This window comes from Odocoileus virginianus, unplaced genomic scaffold (assembly GCF_023699985.2).
Source record: "Odocoileus virginianus isolate 20LAN1187 ecotype Illinois unplaced genomic scaffold, Ovbor_1.2 Unplaced_Scaffold_3, whole genome shotgun sequence".
Taxonomy (NCBI): domain Eukaryota; kingdom Metazoa; phylum Chordata; class Mammalia; order Artiodactyla; family Cervidae; genus Odocoileus; species Odocoileus virginianus.
Genome location: NW_027224265.1, coordinates 1328455 through 1354724, shown reverse-complemented (window position 1 = coordinate 1354724; position 26270 = coordinate 1328455). Strand labels below are relative to the sequence as shown.

The 26270-nt window shown below is 41.9% G+C and overlaps 1 protein-coding gene, 1 long non-coding RNA gene, 1 other non-coding gene and 1 pseudogene across 3 annotated transcripts in view; 2 read left to right on the top strand and 2 right to left on the bottom strand.

Moving 5' to 3' along the window:
* The window catches only part of LOC139033360 (uncharacterized), a 211626-nt gene extending 209078 nt beyond the window's left edge, over positions 1-2548 (bottom strand). The window contains exon 1 of the long non-coding RNA XR_011485944.1: positions 2318-2548. This is a non-coding gene — a long non-coding RNA (uncharacterized lncRNA). The remainder of the gene's footprint in view (positions 1-2317) is intronic.
* A 43-nt stretch (positions 2549-2591) lies between these two features.
* On the top strand, positions 2592-4060 carry LOC110141101 (uncharacterized; annotated as a pseudogene).
* Positions 3416-3552, top strand: LOC139033364 (small nucleolar RNA SNORA13). The gene has a single exon (XR_011485949.1). It is a non-coding gene; the product is annotated as a small nucleolar RNA SNORA13 (small nucleolar RNA).
* Positions 4061-5834: 1774 nt separating the features above from the next.
* Positions 5835-26270, bottom strand: part of EPB41L4A (erythrocyte membrane protein band 4.1 like 4A) — a 265318-nt gene continuing 244882 nt past the window's right edge. The window contains 7 exon segments of the mRNA XM_070462355.1: positions 5835-5980; positions 5982-6052; positions 11000-11081; positions 12597-12707; positions 13301-13369; positions 14512-14559; positions 24151-24270. Of these exon segments, the coding sequence (XP_070318456.1) occupies positions 5926-5980; positions 5982-6052; positions 11000-11081; positions 12597-12707; positions 13301-13369; positions 14512-14559; positions 24151-24270 (556 nt within the window). The 3' untranslated portion in view covers positions 5835-5925.

Below are 26270 nucleotides of genomic sequence, written 5' to 3'. Positions count from 1 at the left end.
TGGCTGAATTATCAAGCTTTCCTTCCTAGGCTATGTGAGGTCAAAGCAGACGGGAAGATGAAGAATTTAGAATTAATTTCCCGACACTAACATTAATCCAGTAATTGAAACAAATGCCTTCTATTCTTGAACCATCCAGGGTTTAGGGATGATTTACAAGGGACTGATGAGAAAGAATGAGGTGGGAACAAAATGTCAAGACAATAAAAGGAAAATAGCAGCATTGTACCCCCCTTCCTTAAGACATCAACCCAATAAGTTTCCATACTTGGGATGGCAGTAAACAAGGAGAATATAGCTCATCAGAGTCATTAATTGGGCGTCACTATGTACTGTACAGTGTTAACTGATTCAACAAACCTTGCTTAAATCTTTCATCTGCGTGGTACATAGCAAACTCTGGGACACAGTGAAGGACAGCGACGCCTGGCAGGCTGCAGTCCGTGGGGTTGCAGAGTCGGACACGACTGAACAACCACAATGTGGTACCTGGGCTTCCCAGGTGGTGCAGCAGTGAAGAGTCTGCCTGCAGTGCAGGAGACATGAGAGATGTGGGTTCAGTCCCTGGGTCAGGAAGATCCCCTTGAGGAGGAAATGGCAACCCACTCCAGAATTCTTGCCTGGACAAATTCATAGACAGAGGAGCCTGGTGGGCTACAGACCTGGTGGGTCACAAAGAGTCGGACATGACTGAGCAACGGAGCAGGCACACATGCACGCATGTGGTCCACAGGCAAAGGTATGAGGTATTACCCATAAAATAGAACCCTGGACTTAGAGAGGTGGTCACTTACCCAAAAGCACAAAAGTCAAAGAAAGAAAGAAAGTCAAGTCGCTTAGTTGTGTCCGACTCTTTGTAACCCCACGGACTGTAGCCTGCCAGGCTCCTCCATCCATGGGATTTTCCAGGCAAGAATACTGGAGTGGGTTCCCATTTCTTCCTCCAGGGGAATCTTCCTGACACAGGGATTGAACCTGGGTCTCCCACACTGCAGGAAGACTCTTTACCGTCTGCCCATCAGGGAAGCCAAAAGTCAAAGAGCTGGACAGAAACCTGGGTCGGCTGGCTCCTCCAGCCCAAAGAAATATCCTCTCACTGACTTTCCCTAGCAGGAAGGCAAGATTGAAATATGCCATAATTCCCAAACTGTACCCTTCAGAGTCTTCAAATAACACTCTTTGAGGAGACCTTCTCTTTCTCCAACCTTTCTCTCCCCAGACTTCCTAATGAAGGTCTTAGATTTATTTACCTTTTTATGGTCATTACACGTTTACTTCTGCATGGTCCCTGCCCCTGTTGTCCCAATGGTGATGTTATCATTCAGGCTAGTCCATGTGGGATGACCACCGGACTACAGGCATTAAATTATCCTTTTCTTTTCTCCTTCCTTCCTTTCCTTCTTCTCTTTCCTCTTTCTCTGTTCTTTTTTTTTTTTTCTGTCCTCACTTCTCTCTTTCCTCTTTTCCTTTCATTCCTTCCTTCCCTCCCTCCTTCCTGTTTTCTCTCTCTCCATCCCCGTCTCTTTCTTCCTGCAATAAGCTTCAAAGAAACAAAGAAAGGTGCTGGGCTGTAGTCTCTGGCTCTTCTCTGCTAGGACTTGAGGTGCAAGGAAACCACACAGTCCAAATCACTACAGTCTCCATCCCTTCGGAAGTTACGGCTGTCAGCAAGAAACCAGTGAACCGCCTCCACTTTCCTTCAGTGCTAAAAATCAATTTTAAATTTCAGCAGAAAATCCCAACCCCTTACCACAGGTACAAAGCCCTATATGGTTTGTTCCCGCCTGTCTCTTCCGCCGCATCTGATGCCAGCCTGCACTCCTCCGACGACTCCAGCCCTGCTGACCAGGGCCTGCTTCTGAGCACCAGAAAAGTGACTCGTCTGAATTGAAATGTACTAGAAATATATACCCTGGATTTCGAAGCCTTCGTAGGAACAAAAGAATGCAATGTATATCATTAATAATTGCATAGTAACTACATGTTTAAATGATAATACTTAGCACCGGTTGCAACTCTGAATTTAACTTGTTCCTTTTAACGGGCATTTCTAAAATTTACGACGACATTCGTGGGTCGCACTCGATTCCTACCGGACTGCGCGGCTCTATCACGTTTTCGCCTCCTTTGTTTCCGTCTTGGCACTGACACTGAGGAACTTACTTACGGGATGCACGTTACCTGTTTCGTGTCTTTCTCACAGAAACAGGATGTGAGACAGGAACTCTGTCTCATTCACACCTGGCTCTCAGGCATTTAGAACAGAGCATGAAGCACAGATATACCCAATAAATATTTCTGGAATTAATGACCTTACTCTTCCTCAGCTGGAGACGGTGAGCTGTCTCTCCTCCCTCAGAACACGAGGTCTCCGGTCCTCTGGACTACACCGCAGCTCAGCGCTGACCGTGTGCTCTCGACACTGGGCGGAGGGGTGGTTGAGTGTCCACACTGGAAGAAAAACCTCCCCTCCCGCAGAAGGAGCTGCTCGCTGGACTCCGCCGGCGCGCGGGGTGAGAAGCCGCGCCCCTCACAACTCTGCCGGTGCCGCCCCGCCCCTCTGCCCATCACTGGGCAATTCGCCCTCCGGCCACACGGCGGCGTCTCGCGAGGGCGCCGGTGTCGATGGTGCAGTCCGCCCTCCCCGCACGCCTCCAGCAGTGGGTCCTTCCAGTCGTAGAAAAGCATTGTGGGAAAGCGGCGCATCCTTTCTGGCCTCGGTTCTCGGCGGGGATGTCAGTTTGCTGGAGCTTCGCGTGACTCGGCTTGCCCCGCAGCCAGGCCTCTGAGGGCCGGGGCGCCGGGCAGGACCATGCGGCTTCCCCGAGTCTTGGGAGGCTGCTGCCGAGACCGGACCGGGCAAGATGCTCCCGGGACCTGAACGCGTAGAGGGCAGCGGCCTGCTTTGGCCTCCGCCACGTTGTTGAGACCTCAGGCGGCTCCAAGCGGCCCCGAGTCTGCTTTTCCATGCTAGGAGACGGGGCGATGGGATGGGGGTGGGGGCGTTTGAGTTTATTTACTGTGTGTCAGGGAATTTCTAATGCGGGGATTTTGCGCGTGTGAAAGGGAAAGGCTTTACCGTGTAGAGCACGTACGCCGACCATGTCACGGTGTGAAATCAGGTCCACGCGAGAGTGCCATTTCAGGTGTAGATCTTGATAACTGTGTCATGGTGCAGAATTTGGCGGAAATGAGTATCACCATCCTTGCAGGTGAGTTTTCATGTTCTTACAGAAAGGATCAGTTGCCTCGAGATTTTAATGTTTTAGTCATCTAATAGAGTAACTAAGCGTTCCTTACCCAGTTAGATTCTGAGTCGTAGACGAAAATGTAGAACTGGGCTTAGTTGCCCTCAGAACAGTGAAGGGTTAAGCACCTCGGCGCCACGCAGCATTCCTTAACGCGGTTTTCTTACCGCCTTTGTGTTGCCCATTCACTTTTGGAAACTAGTGGATGTGGTGTCAAAAAAGGCGTAAACCAAACACTTATGCAGCTTTTTTTCCTGCCCTTGTATTTGATATCTTCGGTGTAGGAGCTGCGTAAGTAACATATACTCATATTATTTACACATGTGGTTTTGATTATGCCAAGTTAAGTGTACCTTTCTCTTAACCGGCTTTAATTTTTGTTCAGGTGAAAGATGGACGCTGGAAGCATAGACTGCTGCCAACCGAATACTTAACTATCTGGAAGTGCGAAGATGACCTAAGGTAGGGTGATAGTTTTGAATTATTGATAGCTGATTTTATGTGTAATAGCTAAAATTTTAAAGATCTCGGGCATGTTTTATGTTGATGTATGAAGTCCAGAAGTGCATGACTTAATGCAGGAAAGATGTACTGAGTTTATAAGTCTTGAAGTAAATGTTCACTTGTCAAATGGAGTGCCTTATTTTTTCTTTTAGGCTGTCCTTGGTGAGGAATTTGACAACTTGATCTTCAGGACCTGCTTAGAGTATTTAAAATTTCCAGGATTGCTTTTAAAAAATAGTGCTTTTGGACAGCCCATAAATGTACATAGAAAGCAGTGGGACTGTAAATAAAATAATGTGCTTCTTGGAGGTTTGTATGTTATGATTTAACTGCTAGAACATAACATTCTTTCACTGAAAGATCAAAAGGGGGCAGATCACGTAAGGCTCTGTTTAAAGCATGGGAAAGCCATGATGGAAATGTACATCTGCAAGAAAAGCAGTGCTGTGGGCCAACTGGAGGCTACACTGTATGCCATATTCTGTCTATACCAGAGATGACCACCTTGGACAAAGGCAGTGGTAAAGTTAGGGAAGAGAGATAGTTGAAACTACAGCAGACAGGAGTTAGTAATGAAGAGTATGTCTGTAATGACTGCTAGGTGTGTAGTCTTGTACATTCACAGATGAGCTGGGGGAGTAGCTTTCTGAGCTAGTCTATTTGAATCGCCTTAGAAATCTAAGCGACTCCTTGATACTACACTGGTCTGTAGTCTGAAAGAAAGTGAAAGTCGCTCACTCTTGTCCAACTCTGTGACCCTGTGGCCTATACAGTTCATGAAATTCTCCAGATCAGAATATTGGAGTGAGTAGCCTTTCCTTTCTCCAGCAGATCTTCCCAACCCAGGAATCAAACTCGGGTCTCCCGCATTGTAGGCAGATGCTTTTACTGTCTGAGCCACCAGAGAAGTCTAGTCTAAGCCATAAGAATAAAATTTGGCCACAGGAATAAGTGTGATCCATGAGGGTCTAGATTTAAGAGACTCAACTGCTGATGTGGTACAGTAGGGGGAGCTGGAAAGGACAGAATGGCAGGAGCAATGGGAAATGCATTGAAGTAAAAATAATGCAGGACAGCCTGAAAGTTAACCTTGGGGTTTGGTGACATGAAGGTAATGTCTGAGGTCTGCTTTAGTGGAACAGTGGGGAAGAATGTGTATTTGAGATGGCACATTAGGAGATGAGTTGAGCACACTGGCTACCCATAATCCTTTCAAGAATCATGAAATGGGAGAGAACAAAGTGGGAGCTGGAAAAGGGTCTGGTTGTGAGATTTGGCTGTCTTTAGATGGCAGTCTAGCTGACAGGAAGAGGTCAAATCTTGAATACATGAGGCAGAAGGGATGAGAAGGCTGAAGGAGCTGGGCTCCAGACCATAGGTAGAGTGACAGGAGAAAAGGAAGGACATGGGTTGATGGCAGCCATGACGAGGTTTGTCTTTTGTGTCAGGGGGAGATGGAAAATCCTGTAGGAGTATGTCTTCCCTGTAGACTGCTTTCATCTGCCAAGAGGAAAGGTCTGAAATAGTGTTTTGGAAGAGTTAGCCAGGCAGAACTTTCAGGTTGAAGGTCATGAATTTATAAGCTGAGGTGAAGTAAAATCCGCACATAACGACAGCACAAGACAAGGACACTAGAAATTAGAAGCAGCACTTTTTTTTAACATTTGCAAATTACCAGTGAAACTTAATGCCACAAAATACAGTATTACAAAGAACATTAACGTGAATAAAAATACCTGCAGTGTGAAAGTGATCCCTCAGTCATGCATTTGTGCACAGGCAGAGATCTACCCAGAGTAGGGAAGAATCTTTCATCCCCCTTAGTGTACTGCTGCATAGCTACCTGGCCACAGTCCACGATTCCAGAACTTTGATCTGAAGCCTCTGGTCTTGGTTGTGGCAGACAAGATACTTGGGAGTTTCCAGGAAGGAAAACATGGCATCAAATGAAAAAGGCTTTGTAAGACTACCATCTTTCCAGTTGCCAAGTAAAAAGACCCTTAGGCACAAACATACTGTAATTCAACCTTTAAAAGATGCAATGGACTCCATTATTTTCTTCTGAAGAAACACTTCTGCAGGTCCAAGATATTTCAATAACTATAATTCACAGTTTAAAAGTAAAGGTGGCACACATACCCTTCCCACCCCCATCCCAAGCCCTTCACTGGGATTAAGTCTCCATCTTGAGGCGTGAAGCTTGGATAGTTTTTATTGTTTTTGCTGTGTTTTCCAGCCATATTGCTTGTAGATGTCTGAGATTTTTCTTCAATCAGGCTATCTTTAGACCCGTTTCTTCTCTGGAAAACAATATTTGAAAAAAGTAAGATTCAGAGAAGAAACTACAGCCAAGTAAATTTTATTAACACATTAGAAATAACTAAGACATCAAGTTATATTTAGGAAAAGTGTGATACCAGGCTGTACAAGTATTCCCTTTATTTAAATAATTATGATAAACAATATGTGATTAAATCTTAAAAAGTTATGTGTGCATAACAAATTTTGTTTATGAAAATTAGGCATAAATCTCAATCCATTCCCCCAATTAAGTGTCATTTCCACTGAGAGGCTCTCAGGCCTCTTCCAAGGAGGGGCAGAGAGATGGAGAGAGAGGGGAGTTTGGGATAATTTTTAATCTTCCCTGATTATATTTTCAGTAGTACTGAAGAAACCCCTCCAACACAATGCCCTGGGTGTCCTCATCACTGAGGGCTCCCTGGTGGCTGGGGTGGGGTCCCTCAAAGAGGGGCCCTCACGGAGAGGTGGGAGTGAGGACCTGGGTCCTGAGTGCCACACCCAGGGCTGCAGCTCCAGGCTCGCGTGCACCTCCCACAGCCCTAGGAGGCCTAGGAAACAGGAGAGGTGCAGCCACAGCGCCCCCTGTCTGCACGTGCCTTCTCTGCAGATGGCCTAACCTGTCAGTAGATCTAGGCTAAAGAAGCATATTTACTTCCCCAAAAGTATCTCCCCACACATAATGAGCTACACTCCAGAATTCTATTATTTTGGGATTCCTTTGGACTGAAGCCACCCTCTAAGAAGTTGTCTTTTATCTGTTGTGGGACTGGCTTAATTTTACTCAAAGAAGCACTGATTGAACAATTTTGCAAATGTTCCATCAAATCAAGCTAATTTTGGAGTCAAACATCTGTTTGGGATAGAAGATTTTTAGATAACCAGAGAGGTAGGAGGAGGACACCAGAGCATGAGACTCAGGGCAGGGGAATATGGAGTTAAGAAATCAGAAGAAATCACTACCGTTTTTGTTAAGTGCTGAACCTATCTATTCTGTCTAAACCTTAAGGGAAATGAGTCAAAGTCCCAAATCCATCCCACTTTAACCAGCCTTCTGCATAAAAAAGTGAGATGTGTAGGCAGGCCAGGCCAGCACTGGCATCATTGTGGAACTTAGGAAATGCAACTTTCCCACTTCCCCATGTCACTTGCATCCTTTTTCCACATGGCAATCAGATCAGCAATTCCTTATGGCACCAAGGATAATACAGAACAAAATCCAAACAAACTCTTTTCCCATGGCGTCCAAGGCTCTGCATTATCTGCCCTCTGCCTTCACTGTGTTCAGACCTCAGACACCCAGGCCCTTCCCAGCCTCAGCACTTTTTTATCATGCTCTTCCTTCTGCTTCCATCAGCCTTCCACGAGTACTCACGTGGTTGGTTCCTCCTCACCTGCGGGTTTCCACTTTCCAGGTTACTTTCTGAGATGGCCTTTGCCGTATCTATCTAAAGTGAAGTCACCTGTCTAACTCAGACCTTTGTTTCTTCATAGTGCTTACCAAGTTTTTGGTTTGTTTCACCTGTTCACTGTTATGTGTCAAGGCCAAGAGTCACCATCTTCTATCAAGGGCCAGGTCATAGACTGCCACTTGTCTCTCTTGCATACTGTTTTTCCTTCCCTGCAAGCAACCCTTTAAAACCAAAAGTAATTAGCTCCTGGACCATACAGAAGCAGGCTGCAAACTTAATTTATCCCATGGGCTGTAGTTTGCTGACTGCTCCAGTGAGTGCCTTGTTATTCCTTAGATGTGCTCACTAGATAGTTGTTGAATTCAAAATCAAAGGTGTCCCAGAGACAAGCTTAGATTCAGTGCCATTGATCAGAAGATGCATGGGAGTTGTTCCCGTGTGCAGCAAAGTGACAGCTATTCTTTCAACATTTCATGTAAGTTTTTTGAGATTCCTCAGTGGTGATTGGGGGCTTCCCTGATAGCTCAGCTGGTAAAGAATCTGCCTGTAATGCAGGAGACCCTGGTTCGATTCCTGGGTCAGGAAGATCTGCTGGAGAAGAGATAGGTTACCCATTCTAGTATTCTTGGGCTTCCCTTGTGGCTCAGCTTGTAAAGAATCTGCCTGCAATGTGGGAGACCTGGGTTTGATCCCTGAGAAGATCCCTTGGAGAAGGGAAACGTTACCCACTCCTGTATTCTGGCCTGGAGAATTCCATGGACTGTATAGGCCGTGGGGTCGCAAAGAATCAGACATGACTGAGTGACTTAGTCTAGTTGGAAAAGCAGAAACACAAGGAAATTCTCATTTGTATTGAAGCCAACTTAAATTTAAGACCAGGAAAAAAAAGAGCTCTGAAAAATAACAGTGCTTATTAATCCTCCTAGCAACCTCAAGAGGTAGTTATTATCCACATTTCAAAGAATTTAGTCTTAGAAGTTAAACAACGTTCAAAGCCACACAAGTGGTGTGTGGAGAGAGAGAGACACCAGTGCAGGTCCTGTCTGAAGGTGAAGTCTAAACTACTAGTCATTAATGTAATTTTTTTTAATTGCTATCGACTTGAATTGTTTGGACAACCTATTAGCGCCCAGATTAATCAAAAATTAGGCAGATTTTAGTGGAAGCTGTGGTTAACCACGCAGATCTCTATTCCAGATTGAGGCAGTCATTCCCCAGCAGCTTGGAGAGACAGCTGCCATACAGCTCAAAACTGAGCCCCACCCTGGACTGAAGGTGGTCAGGCCATAGTCAGGCCCCCTCCCAGGGCACCCTTTATCCAGTCACTTGCTACATGGTGAGTGTTTAAGGCCCAGCCCCCTCATCTCCAGGTGGGAGGAATCAGAAGGGCCATCTTGGCTCCAGAGCTCCCCATGGGACCATCTGATGCCTTTACTGGGACTCTACCACTCAGTTCAACTCATGCCTATCTTTTGTGCCCCAACAACTTTGATCCTAAAAGCACTTTTCCATAAACTTCCCCCATGCAAACCTCCATCACAGAATCTCTTCCTAGGGAACCTAACCTAAACTGGCATAGGCTTTTTCTGTCATTGCTCAGTTCAGTTCAGTTCAATTCAATCACTCAGTCATCTCCGACTCTTTGCAATGCCGTGAACTGCAGCACACCAGGCTTCCCTGTCCATCACCAACTCCTAGAGTTTACCCAAACTCGTGTCCATCGAGTCAGTGACGCCATCCAACCATCTCATCCTCTGTTGTCCCCTTCGCCTCCCGCCTTCAATCTTTCCCACTCCAATACCATGGTTCAAAAGCATCAATTCTTCAGTGCTCAGCTTCCTTTATAGTCCAACTCTCACATCCATATATGACTACTGGAAAAACCATAGCTTTGACTAGATGGACCTTTACTGGCAAAGTTATGTCTGCTTTTTAATAATGCTATCTATGTTTAGTCATAGCTTTTCTTCTAAGGAGCAAGCGTCTTTTAATTTCATGACTGCAGTCACCATCTGCAGTGATTTTGGAGCCCCCAAAAAATAAAGTCTGTCACTGTTTCCATTGTTTCCCCATCTATTTGCCATGAAGTGATGGGACCAGATGCCATGATCTTAGTTTTCTGAATGTTGAGTTTTAAGCCAACTTTTTCACTCTCCTCTTTCACTTTCATCAAGAGACTCTTTAGTTCTTCTTTGCTTTCTGCCATAAGGGTAGTGTCATCTACATATCTGAGGTTATTGATATTTCTCCCGGCAATCTTGATTCCAGCTTGTGCTTCATCCAGCCCAGCATTTCTCATGATGTTTAACTTTCGCATACAAGTTAAATAAGCAGGGTGACAATATACAGCCTTGATGTACTCCTTTCCCGATTTGGAACCAGTCTTTGTTCCATGTCCAGTTCTAACTGTTGCTTCTTGACCTGTATACAGATTTCTCAGGAGGCAGGTCAAGTGGTCTGGTATTCCCATCTCTTTAAGAATTTTCCACAGTTTGTTGTGATCCACACAGTCAAAGGCTTTGGCATAGTCAATAAAGCAGAAGTAGATGTTTTTCTGAAACTCTCTTTTTTGATGATCCAACGGACGTTGGCAATTTGATCTCTGGTTCTTCTGCCTTTTCTAAATCCAGCTTGAATATCTGGCATTTCACGGTTCATATACTGCTGAAGCCTGGTCTGGAGAATTTTGAGCATTACTTTGCTTGTGTGTGAGATGAGTGCAACTGTGCAATAGTTTGAACATTCTTTGGCATTGCCTTTCTTTGGAGGTGGAATGAAAACTGACCTTTTCCAGTCCTGTGGCTACTGATGAGTTTTCCAAATTTGCTGGCATATTGAGTGCAGCACTTTAACAGCTTCGTCAGCATCAAAAGAAAATTGGTCCTTGCTTAAGTCATTAACCAGAGAAGGCAATGGCACCCCACTCCAGTACTCTTGCCTGGAAAATCCCATGGATGGACAGAGGAGCCTGGTAGGCTGCAGTCCATGGGGTTGCTAAGAGTCGGACATGACTGAGAGACTTCACTTTCACTTTTCACTTTCATGCACTGGAGAAGGAAATGGCAACCTACTCCAGTGTTCTTGCCTGGAGAATCCCAGGGACGGGGGAGCCTTGGTGGGCTGCCGTCTATGGGGTCGCACAGAGCAGCATCAGCAAGTCATTAACAAAAATGAATCAAGTTAAGCACAGTGAATGATAGATATGCTGAAGTCAGGGTTCTTAGGTTGTCCATGAACTTCCTGAATCGTATGCTTATGTGCTTGAAATGAATGCTTACACACATTTTTATGGGAAAAAGACAGTAGTTATAATTGCCTTTCAGAGGGATCCATGCCCCAAACAGTCCACTGCAAACATCAAGCTGATACTGGTCCATTATAAACACCGTCTGTTTATAAACCTCGAACTTCCCAGGTGCGCCTTGTCTTGACCACACACCCCTCCTTCTTCTCCTTCCACGTTTTATACATGCTATTTTTTAAAACATGGAACCTCGTCATCAATACCATACCCTCTTAAAACCGATTATTTCCTACCTGATGAACTGTGGAACCACCAGAACCCTGAGCATCTGAAGAACGGGTCACAGGAAGTGGAGGTACAAGATCGGTTTTTGAACTGCAGAGAGTGAGTTTTAGAATTAATGACTGAGATAGTACCTAGAAGCACAATTTGAGTTGGAAAAAGGCTACAGCAAAGTAAACAGGTTTTAGATATCTTGCATTCCTTATAGTTACTACCACAGTGCTTTACACAGTGAGGCATTTAATAAATGTTTTTGAATTAAGTTCAACAGGTTAAGTAATTTACCTCAAATCACAGCAAATAAATAGAAGAACCAAGAATAAATTATAAGTATGTGCTTTTCTTACTGTGATATGTGTATAAATGGCTTTTTGATTTGTTCCTAGAGAAATACTTACTGGCCATGTATTCTTTTTTATTTAAAAAAAAAAAAAAACCAGCTGTGGAGCTATGGACAACAATGTTCTACATTTTACAAGCAAACAAAAAATTTAAAAAAAAAAACCTGACCTATATCTCTCTGATGGGCTAGTCTATCTCCCAATTTATTAATGTTTATTTTAGTTTTAAGCCTTAATTCTGAGTTTAATGGTTAACATTCCCACCCAGCAATATCAAGTGCACAAATTTCCATGGGGCTCCCTGGTAGCTCAGACGGTAAAGAATCTGCCTGCAATGCAGGAGACCCAGATTCGATCCCTGGGTTGGGAAGATCTCCTGGAGGAGGAAATGGCAACCCACTCCAGTATTCTTGCCTGGAGAATTCCATGGACAGAGGAGCCTGACAGGCTACCGACTATGATGTCATACAGAGTCAGACATGACTGAGTGACTAACACACAGACAGTACTTTCATAAATGGATGCATAATTATTTTGTTAACACATTCATTTAAAATATAGCATTTATCATATTAAGCTGAAATATGGCTACTTTTCTCAAAAGAAAAACTAAACAACACAAACAAACTACTGTAACACATAATATTTGCTATAGTAAAAGAAAAGGTGAAATGCCATCAATGCAAAAAGAAACTGTTATGCCAATTTCCTCTAATATGGATGCATTTATTATTCAGAATAGAATAGCTCATGCATCTTTTCTGTCTTCTAAAAGCCTCAGTGCACAGTTTGGAAGGGCAATGCATGCGTGCTGAGTCACTTCAGTCGTGTCCGACTTTATGCGACCCCATGGACTGCAGCCCGTCAGGCTCCTCTGTCCATGGGGTTCTCCAGGCCCATGCCCTCCTCCAGGGAATCTTCCTGAACCACGGATCAAACCTGTGTTTCTTATATCCCCTGCACTGGCAGGCAGGTTTTTTTTCACCACTAGGGCCAGCTGGGAAGCCCTTGGAAAGGCCATAATTCAGTATAATTATAGTCTAGGTCTGTGCTATCCAATATGGTTGCCACCAGTCACACACTGCTGCTTACGTTCAAATTAATTACAATTAAAAATATTAGGTTTTTAGTTTCTAGGTCACACTAGCCACACTCCAATACTCCATGTCCATAGATACAGAACATCTCTATCACTGCAGACAGTTCTCTTGTACTCTGCCACTCTGGAGCCGTGAAAGTGACGACGTACTCACACCTGCCCACTTACTTCACTTCTGAGAGGACAGACCGCTCTCCATCCGAGCACTGGGACCTGCGATACTGGCGGTAACTTCTCGGTGAATGAGAGTGCCGGATGCGGACTGGGTCACCTTGCGTCCTGAGCAAGCAAAGAGAAACCATGGAGACAAACACACCGGAAGTCAGAATGGGACCGACTTGGGGCTTTCCTGGATATTGTAACTGCGAAGGAGTAATAACTGAGAGTTTTAAAAACCTGATCTCTCTGAGCTTGGAAAGCCTAAATGGCTTTCATTTTATAAGTTAACAAAAGGAAACTACCTCCATCATAAAATGAAAATAAAACTTTATCATACAGTTGACCCTTGAATAATGCTTGGTTAGGGATACCAGCCCTAAGTGAAATTGAAAATCCCCATGCCCCCTTACAGTCTGAATCCATGGATTCAGCCAATGAAGATGGTACAGTACTGCTGTACTTATTTAGTGGGAAACACCCAGTACAAGTGGGCCACCCGCAAATAGGCAGCTATAGGAGAGAGAGTGACCTCAGGATAGAGTGACAATAATTAATGTAATACACCATTTTCTACTCCTTCCTCTACAGTTATTTTTAATTTCAGTTAAAATGTAAAGACAAAGCACCACAAGGAACACCTCTGAAGAGTAAGAATAGATTACTCAGTTACAAATATTAATAAAACTTTTTAAGATAGATTTTCAAAGACATACTCTATTTTAGTGTATGGAATCTCTTTTAATTGTTCTTCTGACAGTCCAGATGGATCCACAAGCTCTTTTCTAGAAGGGAATGAGAAAGAGAATGAAAGTTTTGACATAAACACTAACACCATTTACAATCGGCAGGTGAGTTTTCACCTTTCTAATCTTGTCTCAGCTTTCTTTAACAAAAAGAAAAGCTTTCTTTTCTAAGGAAAGCTGAGCACCAAAGAATTGATGCTTTTGAACTGTGGTGTTGGAGAAGACCCTTGAGAGTCCCTTGGACTGCAAGGAGATCCAACCAGTCCATCCTAAAGGAAATCAGTCCTGGATGTTCATTGGAAGGACTGATGCTGAAGCTGAAACTCCAATACTTTGGCCACCTGATGGGAAGAACTGACTCACTGGAAAAGACCCTGATGCTGGGAAAGACTGAAGGCAGGAGGAGAAGGGGACGACAGAGGATGAGATGGTTGGATGGCATCACCGACTCGATGGACATGAGTTTGAGCAAGCTCCAGGAGTTGGTGATGGACAGGGAAGCCTGGCGTGCTGCAGTCCATGGGGTCGCAAACAGTCTGACAGGACTGAGCGACTGAACTGAACTGAATCTTGTCTTATAACACAGTGTTAATAAAACTAATAGAGATATAAGCCAGGAATGAAGATTAAGAAAACTAGGGTCCATTCAGGACTTCCTTGACAGTCTAGTGGTTGGGAGTCTGCCTTCTAATGAAGGGGGTATGGGTTCAATCCCTGGTTAGGGAACTAAGATTCCACATGCTGTGGCCAAAAACTAAAGTATAGAAATAAATAAAACTTAAAAAAAAAAAACAAAAAAACTGGTATGTGTTTAAGGAAAAAACGGGAGGAAAACCTTTTCGGTAGCTCTTCTACCCTCTTGCAGTTTTTTCTTTATTCAGGATGTAGATGACTCTCCAGCATCTCCTATCTCCCTAGAAAGATCTGCTTCTCTCTCCCGTAGCAGGCGTCCTTTCCTTGGTATTTATTTACACAGTGTGGGCCCATCTGAGGATCATTCACAGGCAGGGCTGACTGGCCTCGGGAGAGATGGCGGGGCTGCCGGCTGAGGCGCCACCACGGAGTGCCAGGCCCCACACAGTGACGGCCGTGAAGACCACCTCGCAGGCTTCACCCGGGGCTGCCTCTCTGTGTCCTCACAAGTGCCTTCAAACCATGTGGGTTTTAAAAACAGTACTCACTGGATATGCTTCCATAACTCTTCTTTTGCTTGGATATCGGGACTTCTCCTATAAACAGAAAGAACAACACTCATCTCGGCACACATGCTTCGTCCAATGATCTAATCTCTAACTTCAGCAAAGCCGCAATATTACTGGTTTCCAGACTGAAGTTCTTCTCTGCCAGCTGATACCAGACAAGGAAAGGCTGAACAAGGAGAGCTAATGTGGGATGGTTAGTACAAAAATACCAGACAATTTATCTGCTAGTCGACTAAAAAAAAGAAAAGCCATGAAAATCAGCCACAACCAGGGCTCCATTTAATGAAGAGCTCAGCAGTGGTGGGGCAAATCTACACACTCTCCAGTGGTGGTTTTACAATGAAGACTGATTTGAGACTTCTGTTTCTGGTCCTTCTAACTACTCAGTTATATCAAAAGACTTCACCTTGATTGTATTAATATGGAAAAGTCCCAGTGAGATCTGTGATTACATAGTAGAAGCAACACCACAAGGGAAAGAAAACGGTGGGACAGCCGGGCTGGCAGACTGTGCCACTGCGTCGCTGACCTTCCTCGCTGCATCTGGCACTGCACTTCTGGGCTGAGACGTGGGCTCACAGGCACTAGGACACGTCTGTGGCCCATGCTGCCATCTTCCCAGATGCCCTTCTCCACCCCATCTGCAGACTGTACAAATTTCTTCTCTAAGAACTACTTGAATAGAAATTGTACCACCATGTTTTAACTTTCTAGAATGATAAATTCAAAGCCAGCATTCCGGTGTTCAGGGTCCCCATAAGAGCAGTGAGAACTAGAAATCTATGATCACAGCAACTGTTGCCACAGAATGATTTTTTTTTTTTTGCCCCAGTGAGAAAATGATAAGCTTTTATCAGTCCTTTCAAGAGAACCAAGTTTTAACAAAGGCCCAAAGAAAAGACCTAAACCCTAACAATTAAAATGCCTGCAGCTAAACAAAGCCACCGATATGCTCTCCTGTGGAATTTTAAATTTATAATCTGTACCAGCATTTCTGGGCTCAATATCACTTTCAGCATATGATATTATCATTGCTTTCATTTTTCCCAGTTAATAAGGGCACCTCTGAGACTTTCTGTTAGGTCTTTCTGAGCCCACAGAATACAATAAACTACTTTCTCGCAACTGAACTAAGTAGTTTTTTCCTTTGTAGAGAAAGAAAAAAAAAATCTGTAGACCTTTTAATCCACTCAAAAGGAGTCAAAACACAGAAGACAGAAGATAAGAGAAAGGGAACAAAGCCTTGGTCTCAGACATATAAAATACGGTATTGTTAAAGGTAGAGTTTGTTATCAAAAATAAAATTGTATGCTTAATAAACTTAAAATGCTTCTTCGGAAGAATTTCCTATATGGGATCTGCCTTTCCTACATGTGGCTGATCTGGTTCACTAGACAATACATTAGCCCAGTCAACTACACTGCCACAGAGAAGGTACTAATATTGAAAAGCACTAAACTATTATTCTGTTTATATATAGAAAGATGAAAGACGGTTCCATTGTAATTATACACCAGCATCTGATTCTCACAGGAAGTCACCCAATAATCTTCAGTATTACATAGTACCTAGGTTAGGAAGCAATTCTGCTGGGAATCACACTTGTTTCAGGACGGTGCAGTGCTGAGACTGTCTTCAGAGCAGGGTATGTTGACCTCCACACTGCTGACCCTGGGGTCAGATGTCATCCGTGGTTGTTGGGGGCTGTCTTGAGCACTGTAGGGTGATTAGTAGTACCTACAGCCTTGACACCTAGATGCCAGTAACACCCTCCAGTGAGGCAGCCAAAAATGTCCCCAGACTTCGCCCAGTGTCCTCTGGGAGGAAAGACTATCCCAGGGTAAAAACCACTGGTCAAAGGTATGATACGGTAGTACAACAGCCAACGTCTGGTGAAGGAAGGAAGAGGGCAAATGATCGTAAAGTTCCATCATGTGGATACTGAATAATGCTGGAGAGAATGACACTGAAACAGGAATTAATTAAATCTTAAAAGAATGAAGGAAATGTTATAATTTGATGGTAGGAGGGGAGGAGAATGACAAAATGGGGGCAAGGAGGACACGTTCCCCAAGACTGCCAACCCCAGGCCTAGTGGTGGAAAATGGTGAATGTGAGCAAAATACAAAAAGCAGATAACAACAGATATTTCTGAGTGTTGGAATTGCACCTTATTTTCTTATTTACATTTTCCTATGTTGTCTGACTTTTTTTTCTTTAGCCAAGAGAATTTCTTGCCTTAATTATCAGAAAAGAAAAAAAAAATAAGGGTGTTTTTATGTTTTATACTTATGGGTGATTCACACTGTTATACAGCAGAAACCAGCACAAAGACTGTAAAGCAACTATCCTCCAATTAAAAATTTTGAAAAATTACTATTGGGGGGAGGAATAAATTAAGAGCTTGAGATTAACATATAAATACTGCTACATAAAAAATAAACAACAAGGACCTACTGCACAGCACAGCATTATTCAGTATCCACATGATGGAACTTTATGATCATTTGGCCTCTTCCTTCCTTCACCAGTATTCTTGCCTGGAAAATCATATGGCTAGAGAAGCCTAGTGGGCTATAGTCTGTCCGTAGGGTCATAAAGAGTCAGACACAACTGAGCTACTGAGCACTTACCTAAAAGAACATTAGTCCTTCCAGACATAAATATTGGTCCTAAAAGATTCAGAATTTAGGTCTACATGTTTGAATGCTATGGCATGTAACAGTCATGTATTTAACCAAACTGAGTTCTGAAGTGCCAGCACTTTCATAAAGTGTTAAGGCAGGGGAAAATCCCAAAGCTAAAAGAAAAAAAAAAATGCTAATATCCTCCAATTGCTAGATGACCTGTGACTTAATAAATGTAAACACAGGTTACATACTGATGAGAACTGAATAATTTTTATGCTGACATTTGCATGCATTTCATCAATAATTTCATCATGCATGCATTTCATCAATGATCTCATGATGTACAGCTCAACATCGTTTTGTGGATTCTGAAAGCTGTGGAATTTTAACAGCTATTTTTCCTAACTTAAAGGCCCTTAGTTATGCAGGTGTTTTACTTGAACTCACCAAATAAATTTCTAAGAAAATAGAACCATGAGTTTCCATAGGTACAATGTATATTACCATGTATATAAAACACACACATGCCATCTAATATTAGCCTGATATTTTTCAAAAACATCCCTTATACACACCTTATACCAATAACTCAAATTAATATTTACCTTTCAGAGAGATTTCTTTGATAAGACATCATAGAAATAATTTTTTTTCCATATAGTCTTCTTCTACATCCCCCAAACACTCTAATTATATTATCTAGAAAATAGTGTAACATAGAATATGTGCTATATATTATAGTAGAGTGTTAGTCACTCGGTTGTGTCTGACTCTCTGTGACCCCATTATAACTGACCAGGCCCCTCTGTCCATGGAATTCTCCAGGCAAGAATATTGGAGTGAGTTGCCATTCCCTTCTCCTGGGGAGCCAGACATTGAACCCGGCTCTCCCACATTGTACGTAAATTCTTTACCATCTGAGCCACCAAGGAAGCCCATATTATAGTAGATAATATACTATATTTTGTATAGTATGCAAATAATACAAATTTTGTATAGTATACAAATATAGTATACTGAAAATAATACATATGACAGCATTTGACTTATTTTTGTGATCACTGCCATAGTAGTAAATTTAGAGCTGAAAATGTGTTACTAAAAAAAAATCAATTTGATAAAACATCTTTATTTAAAACATTCAGAGCACTTAACTCAGTAATTGTTCATCAAATTCCTGAGTGGTCAGAATAGACATGATTGTGCAATGTCTTAAATCTTCTCCTTCCCTCTGCTCCTCTTGGAATTAAAAAAGATTAGAAAGGCATAGAGCCCAGAAACCTAGTTGCTGAAGATCGCTCAGGAGTCACTTTCAGGGACCTGATGCTAAATCTTCATCAGGCATCAGATTTCTGTTTTGTGTTTAACTGGGAACATCATTCCACCCTGACAACCTCATCTTTCACGTTATTTTTCAATAGAAGCAGTAAGACATTATTGCCACCAGAGGGAGCCTGAGCCTTTGTGCACACTCAAGTTGAACCCGTGAGATAATATTGTTTCAACTTCCATGCCTTTTCCAAATATCCCAGTAAATTAAAAAATTCACCCATGTAGAAAAGAAGTTTCATAAGTTTCCCAATGATATGTAAACATCGATGTCATGGTAATGAAGCTGAAAAATAAACTGACAGGACCATTCCCACATTCAAGTAAATGATATCCAATCATATTTCAGTTTATGTGTTTTAGGAGAAAGGATTTTGTATTTTATACAACTGTGTATCTCTGGTATTTAATAATGAACACAAGTTTCTAGTTTTTCATTGGAGATTTAAAAAAAAAACAATGAGTGAATCATGTGTGAACGATGTATCATAACATTCTAAATCCTCAGTGGATACCTCTACGTGGGCAATTGACACACAGGACAACAGGATTCAAAAATAGGGGAGTAACTGACAGGTATGTGATGTACTAAATATCTTAAATGCTACATATACTTACAAATATTGATACATCTAAAGAACAATTTTAATTACTTTCTTCAGATGCTGCTCTATGTTTTCACTTAAAAGAAAAGCTGTAGTGGTTCCTAGAGATTCCTAAATTCTCAAATTCTAGTTTTAATATGAGTGTCCTCAACCTGCTCTTTTTTCTCAGTTCTTCCCCATTTCAAAGGGAAAAAAATCAAGTAACTTGTTTATACGGATACACTGAGACCTGGAGAACTTTTAATTGCAATTGTGAGTATTTATGCTGTCACTTGACATATGTGATGTGACTTAATGTTCAACAAAATCTCTTCAGGATGGTATCATCTGTTATATACATGACACTAAGAAGTTCATGGAGATGAGGTAATAACCTAACATTCAGAGGCCTAGAATGTTAAGATCATAGGTTAAGAACATAGGTCTGCTCTTAATAACAACACCAATCAGATACTGTCTTAATTGTCAACAAACCTTAGGTTTTTAATGTCATGACTCAAATAGAAGGCAGAGCCCAGTATGTCCTAAATAAAGTAATGAATAATCTTGTTGAATTTTAACACTTCTATCTAGTAGCCTACCTGACATTTCCATTTGATCGCCAACTTGGTTTTTCAAACATAATGAAACAGAAAACTTAACACTTCCCACAGATACCAGACCATCTCACTCCATCTCATGGATGAAGTATGTAAAAAGGCATGGCTACTCACTTAATCTGTCAGTGCCAAAGTTCATACACACTATTTCTCACACTATGAACCCGTCAGCTCTCCTTCCAAAATGTGTTTTCATCCACTTCACTTCTACCACCACAATCTTTTCTGAGTTAAAACCACCTCACACCTGGACCACTGAAAAATTTTTTTAATTGCTCTTCCTGCTTCCTTTCCTTTCTCAATCTGCTTTTAACTCAGCAGCCAGAGCAACTTCTGAAAGAATTACTCTTCAAATAGGTATTTTTTGTTAACTGTACTTTGGCTATATCAGCTATATAGTCAAATAATCAAGTTCAATTAGAAAGTCATACCACCAACATTTGTGAAGTCTCTTTATGGTTTGTTTTAAAAACTAAATTCCAGAAAGGTACATATCATACTATTAACGGGATTCTCTCATACAATTGCATTGTTCTGAGATAACCCTCTCTCTGGTCTGGTATTTTTATCATGTGAGATTTAAAGGAAAGTTTAAACCCCAAATATTAATAATTATATGACCCATAAGTATCCTAAACACTCAATTTAAGTTATAGGTGGTCAGATTAGATTTAAAAAAAATTTTTAAGACAAATTACTGCAATCTACAAGAGATCAAGAGATGGGCTTTAATCATAAAGATATACTCAGGCCTAAAATAAAAGTCACTTCAGTCATGTCCAACTCTTTGTGACCCTATGGATTATAGCCCACCAGGCTTCTCTGTCCATGGGATTCCCCAGGCAAGAATACTGGAGCAGAGGGTGGGATGTTTCAAAAGAACATCATTGAAACAAGTATATTATCTAGGGTGAAACAGATAACCAGCTCAGGTTGGGTACATGAGACAAGTGCTCGGGCCTGGTGCACTGGGAAGACCCAGAGGGATCGGGTGGAGAGGGAGGTGGGAGGGGGGACTGGGATGGGGAATACATGTAAATCCATGGCTAATTCATTTCAATGTATAACAAAAACTACTGTAATGATGTAAAGTAATTAGCCTCCAACTAATAAAAAAAAAAAAAAAAAAAAACTGGCAAAAAAAAAAAAAAAAGAATACTGGAGCAGGTTGCTATTTCCTCCTCCAGGGGATCCTCCCGACCCAGGGATTGAGCCTGTATCTCTTTTGTCTCCTACATTGGCAGGTGGGTTCTCTACCACTAGCACCACCTGGAAAGCAGTACTCAGCTGCTAAAGACTCTGCCTGCAATGTGGGATCCCTGGGTTCAATCCCTGGCTCAGGAGGATCCCCTGGAGTAGAGAATGGTTACTGACTCCAGTGTTCTTACTTGGAGAGTTCCATGGACAGAGGTTACAGTCCATAGGGTCACAAAGAGTGACTTCCAATTTCATATACCATGTAAAAAGTGAGGATGAAAAAAGTATAATGGCTATATAAGTACATACATACATATACACACAAAAGTTTGTGGGTAAAATGGACATAGAGAAAGGAATATTACCAGAATAAAGGACATGTCATAATGATAAAAAGGCCAATTTATTAGGTAGACCGAAAATAAACTTTTTTTCCCCCCACAAATATGTGTGTACCTAATGCCAGAACTTCAAAATAACCTGAAACAAGAACTGACAGAACTAAAGGGTAAAACAGAAAAATCCACATTATTGGAAATTTTAACATCTCTCTCAATGACTGATCGAAAAGTAGACAAAGAAATCAGTAAAGTCACAGAGCATCCAAACAATACTCTCAGTTAGCTAGATTTACCTGACATTTGTAGACTACACCCAACAACTGAGAATGACTCTTTTCAAGTCCATCAGATCATTCATCATTAAAGACTATATGCTAACTCTTAAGATAGATCTCAATAAATTTGAAATGACTGAAATCTTACAGATTTTAACCAAAATACAATTAAATTAGAAATTAATAGTAATTTGATATGTAGAAAATCTCCAAATACTTGGAAATTAAATAACACACTACACTAAAAACAAAGAAGGTCAAAGAAATCATGGATTTCAGTGTCACCTTAAGAAGATGAAAAAAAAAGAGCAAATAAAAGACAAAATACATAAAAGAAAGTAATAAAGAGTAGAAATCAATGAAAAGGTTAACAGACAAAGAAAATCAACAAAACCCAGAATTAGTTCTTTGAAAAACTAGAAAACAAAATTAAGCAGAAAATTAAAAGAAGAAACAATTTATCCACATCAGGAATGAAAGAGGTAATATCACAACAGATGTTCAAAGGACACTAAAAGAATTATTATAAACAAATTTTGTATTAAAAGACAACTTAGATAAAAGGAACAAATTCTTTTAAAAACACATACTACCAAAACCTACACATAACAAGCGGACACAATCTTAACAGCCCAGTACCTGTTAAAGAATTTCAGTTTGTAATTTAAGACTTAGCACAAAAGAAAATTCATGGAAGGATTGGTTTCCTGGGTAAATTATGTCAAATATTCATGGAAAGAATACTGTTAATTTTATACTCTCAGATAATAGAGAAAACAAGGAAAAGTTCCTAAACTATTTTAAATGACCAGCATACCCCTATTTAAAAAAAAAAAAACCGACACAAATATTACAAGAAAATTATAAATCAGAATCTCTCATGAACATGTAGAAAAAAATCTAAACAAAATAACTTTAAATAGAAACCAGCAATATATGGAAAGAACAATAGGTTTATTGGGCATTTATCCCAGGAATGCAAGGATGTATCACTCAAAGCTCAGTCAGTGTAATTCCTTCACTGAGAAAATAAAGAAAACCCATACCCGAGACACTACCTCTCCTCCCACATGTAGGCAACACGAGACATCTAACTACCCAGGATCATAAAGGGATACAGGTCGTTAGTCCCAGCTCACTTTTCATTTTAAAAATGTATGCTCTGCCAAGCCCCACTGAGGGTACCTGATGAATCCTTGGGAGGAACTAATACCCGTTCAAGTCGGTGGTGATTTCTTGAACATCTGTGTATGTTAGGTGTGGTACTCGTCACTGGCATGAAATACAGAGATAAATAAGACCTGATCCCTGTGAGCCTGACATGCCTGCCTAGGTTCTCAGGTTGTTTTTTAAGAACCTTTGACCAGGAAATAAATAACAGGAAGTTGAGGGGCAAAAAAAAAAAAAAAAAATGTATGCTCTGGGGCTTCCCTGGGATGGCTCAGCTGTAAGCCACGTCTCCTGCCCATGCAGGAGACACGCGTTTGGTCCTGGCCCAGGAAGGTCCCGCATGCTGTGGAGCAATCCGGCCTGCTGCCCCAGCCTGTGCCCCAGAGCGCGGGAGCCACGAGCACGGAAGCCAGCACGCCCTACAGGCCACGCTCCACAAGCAGAGACGCTACTGCAATGAGAAGCCAGCTGACTGCAACTGGAGCGTAGCCCCCACTCGCCGCGGCCAGAGAGAAGCCTGCACAACAAAGACCCGGTACAGCCAAATAAACGATAAATTTTAAAAGGACGCATTTTTTAAAAAGGCATGCTTGGGGGCCACTCACTCTCACCTTCTAAAATGGGTCCCATTCTCTCTATGGGATATGGGATATGCCCATCTCCTGGGGCCTCTCACCTTCTGGGGTGGCCCATACTCAGTCTGTGAAGTGTGTATCCATAGACAGAATAAATAAAGCTGCTTTCCCTCTTAGTTCTTGGAGCACAGTCCCCTTGCCTGCCCACTTATATCTCTCATAAGTGCCCTATATTAATAAATCTACTTCTTGCCCATCAAAAAAAGAAAGAGATGCTTCAGAGCAAGAGGTGGGAGTGGAGAGTCTAAATCTGGATGATGCAAATATTTAGGTGTAAACATGATCAGTTCAAAAGAAAACTGATCTGGGGACTGGCAACCTCATTATCATGGGATAACTGTGCTCACACTTGGCATTGCCTATCTACACAAGGAGCAGGCCGATCTCAAGACTGGGACATAATGACTCCCTCACTGACAACTTGCTCACAAATGGTAATTTGATGGGAAGTTAGTCACAGCTAGTTCAACCTGGACCCAGGCTTCAGAGGAGAGAAGCAGCAGGTATTTCACCAACAGTCTGGCTCCAGAACAAAGGAGACTTCCTACTTACTCAGCTGAATATACACTTTTGTTTAAAAACAAAGTAAAGCATGATTTTGATAGCCTTGTGTTTATGACATTTTGCTTTGGCTGTGCTCCAACTTCTACCCCTTCAGATACAGTTGATGAGTGTCACAATAATCAAAGTAAATATGACAAACAAATAGTAGGATAATCATAATAAAGCTGAATCACTTTAGAAGACCTCAAAAGAGACAGCCCAATGTGCCCCAGAATCCGCGTGCTACCCAAAGTTCTGAGTTTGTGAATTAAGGCATAAAGAGGGAGCACATACGAGCGAGATCTGTGTCTGGATCGTCTGTTGTTGGGGTCCGCCTGGTTTTTCTCCTTTTGTCTCCTTAACACAGCTTCCCACTGTGGTGCCGAATCAACCATATCATTCTCCTGCCGTATTCTGAAAAGAAAGAACATTCACCTAAAGTTAACACCCACACATGCTTTACCTTTATCAGTTCATCCTAAATGTGCTGTCAGAAAGTATCAAAGTTATCACAAAGGTCAAAGGTATCAAAAAGTTACTAAATAAACTATTTAGAAGTTATTAAGAAACGAAATGCAGATGACACCACCCTTATGGAAGAAAGTGAAGAAGAACTAAAGAGCCTCTTGGTGAAAGTGAAAGAGGAGAGTGAAAAACTTGGCTTAAAGCTCAACTTTCAGAAAGCTAAGATCATGGCATCCGGTCCCATCACATCACAGCAAATAGATGGGGAAACAGTGGAAACAGTGGCTGGCTTTATTTTGGGGGGCTCCAAAATCACTGCAGATGGTGACTGCAGCCATGAAATTAAGAGATGCTTATCTCTTGGAAGGAAAGTTATGACTAACCTAGACAGCATATTAAAAAGCAGAGACATTACTTTGCCAACAAAGGTCGGTCTAGTCAAGACTATGGTTTTTCCAGTGGTCATGTATGGGTGTGAGAATTGGACTATAAAGGGGGCTGAGAGCCAAAGAATTGATGCTTTTGAACTGTGGAGTTGGAGAAGACTCTTGAGAGCCCCCTGGACTGCAAGGAGATCCAACCAGTCCATCCTAAAGGAAGTCAGTCCTGGGTGTTCACTGGAAGGACTGATGTTGAAACTGAAACTCCAATACTTTGGCCACCTGATGCAAAGAGCTGACTCATTTGAAAAGACCCTGATGCTGGGAAAGATTGAGGGCAGGAGGAGAAGGGGACAACAGAGGATGAGATGGTTGGATGGCATCACTGACTCAGTGGACATGAGTTTGGGTGGACTCCAGGAGTTGGTGATGGACAGGGAGGCCTGGCGGTTCATGGGGTCACAAAGAGTCGGACACGACTAAGCGACTAAACTGAACTGAAGAAATGAAAGGCTATTTAAGAATAAGCAATTTTATTATAATCACTCAAAGCTAAGAATGTATTAAATATTAATATATCCATAAGTAGATAAGTGGGTATTTATAGTTTTGATATATTAATATTTATATACAAATATGTAAATGTATATTGGTTATTTTCAGGCTTCGTCCCATTTAAATTCTTTTAGTCAAGAGACATGTGTCAGACAAATACTCATTTAAAACATATTTAGGTTTTGACTAAAGAAACAGTACTGTCTGCTAAACAATCTTAAATCATGAAACAAAATCATTTTATAAAAACATCTAAGTAAAACAGCAATGAATAGTTCTCCTTTGCAATGTTCTTCAAAATTTCATTAAGTACCAGGTACAGTTCCCTATTTTTAAGATACAAAGCTAGAAATTCCAACAGGTAAATATGGTGGCATAATGCCTTGGCAGCGGGGCAGGCACAGAACATTCTGGTTAGGCTGCTCGCGTGTTTGAGAGAGAATGAGGCCTGCGCGCAGTGTGGCCAGGGTCCCGGCAGGGAGTGCAGACTGAGGGAGAGCCCAGCTGGGGGAGAGGGGCCTGGGAGCACAGGCACTCGTCATGTGAGGTCAGGGGACGATATCGTCAATCCTCTCAGTTTTTAAAAGATAATCTACAGATCTGGATATTTTTTAAATGAACTCTTTAATTTTTTAGGTAATGGCAACCAATTATGAGTGTGAAGATACTGAATGGACCTAGAAAAAACCATCATGGACCACACTAAGTCTGCAGATGCATCAAATCTTTCTAAAAGCACGGTGAGGAGTTACAGGGGAGAGAGGGAAGCAAGTATTTAGTTAAAGCAAGTGCTCAGTTAATGTGTAATGATGTCTAGAACGCACTGATGCTGTGAAGCCATGAGTATTTCTTGCAAAAATCAAACAACTGTTATCTGAATCTTTAACTCTGAATTTATGTAAGTTCTCGAGGAAGCCACTCCAGGGTGTTTCTTACACGGCTGCTCCCAGGACATGGGAGAGCAGCATGGCATCACACGGTAATCATCCCAGTACTGGGACTGCAGGGGCATAA